This window comes from Egretta garzetta, unplaced genomic scaffold (genome assembly GCF_000687185.1).
Source record: "Egretta garzetta isolate BGI_Z169 unplaced genomic scaffold, ASM68718v1 scaffold172, whole genome shotgun sequence".
Lineage (NCBI taxonomy): Eukaryota > Metazoa > Chordata > Aves > Pelecaniformes > Ardeidae > Egretta > Egretta garzetta.
The window spans coordinates 224,209-232,193 of NW_009258951.1; the positions used below are offsets into that span (position 1 = coordinate 224,209).

The following is a 7,985-nucleotide window of genomic DNA, read 5'->3' on the forward strand; positions in this document are numbered from 1 at the left end:
AGCGAACATCAGGCAATTCTGGAACATGATAAAGCAATGCTGATGTCAATCCTTTTATGGAAAAAAAAGTTTTGGCTCAAAATCTATTATTCTTTTACTTCCTTCCTCACCTCCTTAGATAAGTTGAATGCTAGCTTAGTCTTCTGGTGAGAGCAGGAGGGAAAACCAGTGATGCTGACAGACCCTTCTGTGTTCAGATTTGAGACCCATCCTGCAGTCAGTCTTGTGCAGACTTCTGAAATCCCATGGGTGCTTGTGGAGCTGCATGCAGGCTTGCAGGTCTGTTTCTCCCTGGATTGGGTATAGGAGTAGGATCCGCAGAGCCGATCTCTGGAGTGAAGCTGGGGAAAGTGAAGCTTTTATTCCCATAGAAGAGAGTGGTGGTAAGAGATGGCCATTCTCCCATCAGCACTGCAAAGTGAATTTTGCTGAACAGCTTTCTGTTCCTGGAAGAATGGAAAATGATACAGAACCCGGTGGGTGGTTTTGGTTTTGCTTTTAGTGTCCTGCTCATCCTTTGAGGGGAAAGTGCATCGGTCCATGTGTGCAAAAAGGAAGTTTGGCTTATTAATTGGGGGTGAGGCAGAAGTGAGAGTGCCATGAACTTTGATAGCTGTATTAGAAGTAACAAATCACATGGGTAAATCGCCTTTTCCTAAACTTTCATTTCTGTACAGGTTTATATGAGTGCATCTTATTTTTGTGTAATCTCAGGGAGAGTAACCTGGGGCATCAAGAAAGGTAAATTAACGTTTACACTGATCTCAGTTCCTACTTGTAACCTCAACCTTGTATTTTTATTACGGAATTTTAACCTGACAGTCCGATCAAATTTCTCGGCAGAGGTTTTAGAAATATGTCATTGTTTCACTCTGCTCTGTGGCAAAGGTCAGTGTCTCTGAGGGACTGTTGACATTTTGCTGATATTTCATCAAGTTTGGTCCTACCACAGAGCTACCAGAGGCAAGTGATTGAAGCTGGAGAGGTGTACCGTAAGGAGAGCACGTGTTAACCCCCCAGCTGTATTGGCTGCACCCTGCTCCTTAGTGGCACTGTGGTGGAACCCCCATCTCTCATTAGTGAACCAGGCAAAGGATTAGGCAGAGCAGCACTTTGCTCCCTGTCTCCAAACACACAGGCATGCACACTTCTTTATCCCACAGTGTGTAGACCTCACAAGGTGCCCTGATCTATTTGCTACAGGTTGCAAATTGTTTGAGTTTGATAGCTTTGACTGTGGCTATTTCTTGCCAAGAAGAGGAGATGTCCCCTCTCTAGCGAATAAGCACGCACATTGGAAATTCAAGGTAGTAATGGGATGCCGTAAGGTCATTTAACAGTCCTGAAATGTGTATTTCCTCACAGAGTGCAAAAGAATTTGTGTCAGTAGTCCTCGCATGGTGTAATTTTAGTAGAAGGTAGGACACCCTTCCACAGCTCTAGGTCTCCTATAGAAGCTTGTGGATCTCTGAATCATTAGGGCATTTTTCAAATGCTTGTGCACACAATACCCGTCTGTTTCCAGAAGAGCTGATTGTGGTGGGTAAGTGAAGCCTTGCTCCATCAGAGATCATCCTTTTTATGAGTATTTTGAGCTTCTCTGACCGTAGGGCCATACCTTTATGGGTGTGAAGTTTGGAAGTAACGCTGTCTAGCCTGACCAACTCTTCCTGAAGATGCTGTTTCTCTCACCAGCCCTGATGTTTCAGTTGCTGTCTCATGATCAGCTCAGTCCTAAGGCTGCCTTGTGCTGATGCAGTAAGTAACGTCTTGGTGTTTCATTGTCACCTTCGCAGCTGTTAGAGAGCACCAGTTCCTACAGGATCACCTGCCAGCTGTGATGCTATTCCTTTTACATCACGACTGTGAGATGACACCTCTCCTTGCTGGCAGACGAGCCAGGTGGGTAGGCATTGCTCCTCAGAGCTGTTCCGTATCTAGGGAGGCGAAGGCTGTTGCCTGGTTTAGCGAATAGAAATCAAGGACAGAGTTACAAATAAGGGGCAAAGTGCAGAGCTGTGCCCTATTCCAGCTCTGCTACAGCTGCAGAAAGCAACCTTGGGGGCAAATCCGCTCCACTGCAGCTGTGTTTCCCAGGACAGCCTCACTCTTGTGTGCTGACTTTGTGATAGAGCTTTGTAAAGTGCTTTGGTCTGGCTGGGCAGAGGTTCGTTGCTGATGGAATTGAAGAAGATGCATGCGTATGGGAGGGGGAATCTGAGAGCTTTTTAAGCTTTTTAGAAGTCATCTTGCTCCTGTGTACCATACCCTTCTTTTCCCCTGATGCAAGTAAGGTGGCCCACCATGGGAATATCGGCCTGGAGTATTATGGGTAATACGCAGGTTAATTATGGAGGGGGCAGGAAAAATAGCCTGAGCCATTTTCAACAATATCAAAGGGATGCTACCTAATGATTTTCCTATTAGTTCTTTTCCCAGCCTGCCAGAGTTGCTGCAGAAGTGTCATTTACAAAGGCAGTTTGCAACTCATTACCCTGGATTTTCACTGTAGTTCTGCTCCAGAGAGCGTGGGCTTTTGCTGTGTGCCCCAACCTAATGAATTGCCTGATTTGGTTAGTGCTGCCATCCCTTCTGACAAGGTTAGTTGCTGACTGACAGGAAGGGGCCTGGATTCAATTCCCTTCTTGTTTTCAACTTGCGCTTGTGTCAAGCGCAGGCTCCCTCTGGAAGCTGCCCTGTGATCCCTTTCCTTTGTTTTTCTGCATTCTGAAGGAAGCAGCCCATGCTTGGAGAAGTCCTAGAGCAAGTGCAGGGGCGTGTGTGCTGCTGCCCCCGGCAGTCCCTGCTCGATGCCTCAAGTCCCTTTCCAGCTGGAAAATTCCACTGCTCTCCTGCTCTGGGGCTCTGGGCTTCTCTTTTTCTTCATTGGTTTGGGATTTGCTGTCACCTGCGCTGGGCTTTGTAACCCTTCAGCAATAAATACCTTGGAAAAGCTGAATTAATGGTACCAGGGAAAAACATGCAAAGTGGGCTAGGGGAACAGAACTGATTTCCCACACATTAGAGGGTAACTGTGTCTCTGTTGTGCGAGCTCCAAGGTCTGCTCCAGCCTGTTTAGGCTTCGTGAGGTGCTTGTACAAGAGCACTGGAGAAAGCTCTTGTCCTTTTTCACTAGAGAGCAGAGTGCTTTTTCAGGCTGGGGGCCTATGGCTCATCTCATGCTGGGAATAGCTCCTGGAGAGGGGAAATCAAGGCTGTTCCTGTGTCATGTCACGAGCACTCCTGCTTGGAAGCTGAATGTGGCCACTGCTCGTTCAGCTGGTAGAGCAGGAAATGTGTAGGTCCCGTGGGTGCTAGTTTGACCTGAGTGTGGACAGAGGAGCTTGGGACTGTGTCTATACACCTCTGCTAAAAGCTATTCTCCGAGTCCACTGCTGAAATGTCAGATGCCACCCCCCTGAGGCTGCAGCCTGCATCCAGGACAGCTCTTGCTGTTCAGTTATGCTGTCTCCAGGCTGGGATGTGGTGAGGGAGTTTTCCAGTGCTGGCCATGGATCCTTTTACTGGATGTCATGAGGATTTGACCTAGCTGGCCCACAAGGGAGGCAGTGACTTGAGATCAATTTGTTTCTGTTCCTCCCCTCTTAATGAGATTCTTGTGGCCCCTCTCTTTCCTGCTGGCCTTGTTTCCTACTGAGCCCCTGTCGGGGAGACCCAATTGTGGCCTTATCAGGTGCTCGCTGTGCTCTAATGAGCCGTTTCTGTTTCCAATTCTGGCCTGTCTGAGGAACCAAGGAAGGTGCTTGTCAGCGCTCTGAAAACTGACCTCTACTCACAACACCACTCTCTGCCCGTCAGACCCGCTGGTCTGGCTGTGCCGCATGGGTGCTAAGGTTGAGTGGGTCTGAAAGTTCTCCCAAGTGCTCTTTCACCCCCTGAGTGCTGCCTTTCGTCTCGCATGTCAGCTCACACCCCCATATGGGCATGATGTTCCCATCCTGCAGGTGGGAAACCAGCATGCCGAGGGACAGGGAGACTTATCCCTGGTCAGAGCGGAAGCAGCAAGGCGAGGAGCCAAGCTGTTATCCCCTCCCTCTGCACAGGGAACTCTTGCTCCTATCGCTCTCCTGCCAAACTAGCGTCGTTTGGCAGGGCAGCTTTGTCCTTTTCCTTGGGCTTGCTCTTTTCCAGGGAGCCCAGTGGATGGAAGGAACCTGTGCTGTGGGGCTGCGCTTTTCCCCTCAAACTACGCTGCAGAGGAGAAATGGGAATTCAGACGTGATCTCCCCCACCTGAGCTTGGGTTGTGCCTTGCATAAGTTATCGAATTTTGGGGGCTGAATTCCTGAGACCAAGTTCCCTCTGCTCTGTTGAGGAGAGGCCCTCTGTCACCAGGCAGATGGTTTTATTTCAGCTCTGGCTTTGCAGCAAAAAGCCAAAGCTGGAAGGTGAATTGGCCCCACCTTGGTCCCAGCCTGGCACTGTTGTGGTCACTGCTCTGGCTTCATGCTTGAGGACCAAGAGCCTGAGGGGGACCCACAGTACTGTCTTCTTACACCAACGTTCAGACCTGGTGTGCAAGGTCTGCACAGTAAGTGATTCCTTCTTGTCCCTTAGGTTTGCTGGGTGACAGTGGACAGTCCCCTCTGATGGACATCTCTTTAGGAGCTCCTGGCACAGCCCCTCCTTCGCTCTAAAGGTGTGCGGAGCCGGTAGGGTGACCTTCACGGGTGTTGTATTTGCCTTACAGAGCCCTGACAGTGGGTTGTCATTACCGATGGACATCTCTGGAGGGCTCTAGCTAACCCTGAGGCAGGGCACTGAGCTGCCAGCTGCCCCTCCTGCCTGCCTCCCTCCCTCCCAGGGTCTTGATTTTGTTCCCCATAGGCAACCATGGTCCGTCAGCCGCTGCTCCCCATCCAGCTGGACTCTGTGGGCACCGTGAGGTGGGTACCCGTCTGACGGAGGCTTTGCTCGTACGAGGCTAGAAACGTCATGTGCTCGCTCCTAACCTGATGATTGAGCTGTCGGGTGTCTGGATGAATCCTCTTGTTCTGTAAACATAATGCTCTCTAATAGTTGGGAAGAATCTGGCTGGAGGTTTCTATGGTTTCCTGGTGGTTGCTAAGGAAAAGGATCTCTCTGCCTCTAGGTCTTGGTGACTTTCTTTTTGCCCTGTCCTAGGCACCAGAGCCCAGCAGAACATAATGCTCGTTGTTTCCCAGCCCACTACAATGGTCAGGGCATAATTTGTGACTCCCGTCAGGGCTGGGCTGGGCCCCTGCCACTCTTTTTTTTTTTTTTTTTTTTTTTTTCTTTTTTTTTTTTTCTCTAAGGCCTCTTTGAAGAATGAGACCAAAGAGCCTTCATGCAGGAGTTTGTTTGCTGTGCTTCCCACCCCCTCACTTGCTGTTTCCTTTAGAGCTCCGAGTCAGTTTAACGATTTATTTCATGCACTTTACATAGCAAGAAGCTGTAGCAACAGCTGTGTCCGTGAATCCTTACCAGGCAGCCCTCAGTATCTTTTGGTCTGTCTATGTATTGTCCCAGGCACAGTTAAATAAATCTCTGCTGGAGGAAAGGGACTTTACAGCTTAGCAGCAAAGGTTTGGTGAATGGGAATATCAACAAGATACTTAGTGAGCAGCTGGATCCTGGAATAACTGCGCCTCCGGCATAAAGCTCTGTTCCCACTGGCACGGCTGGGGGCTGGATCCAGCGCGGTCTCTTTGTTGCTGTCAGCAGGGACTGCATCTCCATACGGCACCCAGCGATACAGCTTTGTTTACGGGATGAAATTTGGACCCAAACCTGCAGACTGGATGCGGTTAAAACACGCCTAGGCCAAAGGCTGCTCTTGTTGCACTGCTATCTATCAATCTGGATCTAGGCTGTTGAACACGATGGGCTTGTTTCCATGGGCGCCATTCAGGATCTGGGCGATAGATGAGCTGCCCAAGGCCGGTGCTCTCGCAGGGAGTTCAGCTGGGTTCTGCAGAGGCTTCTAGTTGCATGCAGTGCTGGGCAGGATTTGGTTCCTCAGAGCATCGCAGGATCGGGCGCAAGTTTACTTTTGCATACAGGATCAAAGCTTAAAATACCATCTGGCCTTTCTCTCGCTCCTGACTTTTCTAAAACACTTGAACAAGTTCTTCTTTAACTGTTAAAATCAATAAATCTGACACTTAAATTGTATGTGAATTTGATAAATAAAGACAGGTTACAAAATGCCACACGGAATGATTTTTTTTTTTAAAGTTTTTCAACTACTTAGGACAAAAAATGTTACAATGCTTGACTTTTCATTTAGTTACATAAATAATTTCTTTATAAATATCTCTTTATAAACAATATATAAATAGCTTTACAACATAAATACATTTATGCATGACATGAATTTACAAACAGCAACATTATACAGCTGGCTTCATCAGTCTCTGGAAGAGCACTGTCCCTTGTCTTGGTGAGTGTTTGTATATATAATATATATAAGATAGAGAGCGCTCTTTTAAAAAATAACAAAACCAAAACAGCTGGTGCCATGACTCCTCGTACCAAAAAGAAAAACACAGCCACATCTTTTGTCCGTTCTGGGGGGGTGTCTCTGCTCTTCTAGGCGTTGCCTGGGGGATGGCCCTGCCTGGCCACGGTAGGAGAAAATGGACTACAGATTCGAAGACCTGCGAGGAAGGAGAACAAAGTGCCTGTTAGTACTTGCCGTACAACACCCCTTACCCATCCCAAGCTGAAACCCCTGTGAGAATAATCCTGGCATGGGGCCGGGGGATGCTGAAGTCAACAGAAAACTTCTCTGAGCTTTTTGCTGATGCTAAAGCAGGAAGAAGCCCACCGTTTGCTTTCTGGTTATTTGGTATTTAGGGGAGAGGCTGAGGGAAGCATGCTGTTCCTCCTGGCCCTGGGTCCAGCAGAAATTTTTTTTTTTTTTCTTCCTGATGAGAATTTAACTGAGAGAGGATGGGTGCAAGCTGTCAGCGCAGAATGTGCGCACTTCTTGGAGCCCTCAGCTGGGCGATTCCTTGGGAATCCTGAGGAGCTGCTACATGAGGAACCAGAGGAGCAGCACCCATCCCTCCGGGCAGGGCCATGGGCCAGCACTGGCATGCTGCGGGCACCATTGCGCCCTGCTCCTCCCATTGCTCTGTGAGAGCAGCACAGGGTCTGGATCCGGTCCCCTCTGTGCCTGATGACATTGCTGCAGGGCCAAGGCATGTCCCTGTGAGCCGGGGCCACGGCAAGAAGCATGAGAGGCCCGGGCTGCAGCGGGCAAGAGTTCAGCGGTGTGTGACCTGCTGGCAGGGAACAGGGCGGGGGGGGTCTCGCTCCCCCCAGCACCCTCAGGGAGAGCTGGCAGGGGAGGAGCTGCCGTGCTTCTCCCAAACCAGTCACTGCGGGGAAGTGATGCTTCTCTTGCCCAGGTACTGGTCCCGTAAGGACGGTGGCCATGGAGGGCTGTGGGAAGACCTTCTCCCAGCTCCCCGTAACTTGCTGGGACATAAAGCTGGGGTTAGGAAAGCACTCGCCTTGGCTCTCACCACAACTAGGAGACACCCGGGGAACTGTGTATTGCTTTCCCTCAAATTAAATTAATCGGAGTATGGCTGAGATAGGGTCCTTGCTAATCCTCCCGCCATGGGCTGGCGGGGGTACCCTGCCCTCCAGAGACATGTCCCCTGGTCACCCGTGTCTGTCAAGCGGAGGGGCCTGGGAGGAACTGGGAACGTGGGGCTGCACCGGAGCTCCTTCGGCATCCTCCCGGGCACCTGCGGGTCTCCTTCGTGCGGAAAGGGGGATCTGGCCTGAGCTGCTGCAGGAGTGATGAGCTACGGCCGGGGTCTCCCATGCTCTGCAGAAGGAGCCAAGGCAGCCGAGCAGCAGGAGGGGGGCTGGAAGGGTGGGCGTGCAATTACAGCCAATTTTGGGGTCTTCCTCCTTACCCACCCGCAACACCGGGGTTCGCGGGTGGCTCAATGGGTTAACTACCTGCAATCCCACCCGGCTGCCCAG

General features: G+C 50.2%; 1 protein-coding gene across 7 annotated transcripts in view; it reads left to right on the plus strand.

Moving 5' to 3' along the window:
• The window catches only part of COPS7B (COP9 signalosome subunit 7B), an 18,521-nt gene extending 12,328 nt beyond the window's left edge, over positions 1-6,193 (plus strand). Inside the window, exons 7-10 of one of the 7 annotated variants that reach the window (XM_035889973.1) lie at positions 1,797-2,600; positions 4,578-4,672; positions 4,848-4,906; positions 5,511-6,193. In XM_035889973.1, the coding sequence (XP_035745866.1) occupies positions 1,797-1,841 (45 nt within the window). In that variant the 3' untranslated portion in view covers positions 1,842-2,600; positions 4,578-4,672; positions 4,848-4,906; positions 5,511-6,193. Of the gene's footprint in view, positions 1-1,796; positions 2,601-4,577; positions 4,907-5,510 lie in introns of those variants that run through there. The other 6 variants (XM_035889972.1, XM_035889971.1, XM_035889969.1 and 3 more) reach the window with 6 other exon arrangements.
• The last annotated feature ends 1,792 nt before the right edge of the window (positions 6,194-7,985 follow it).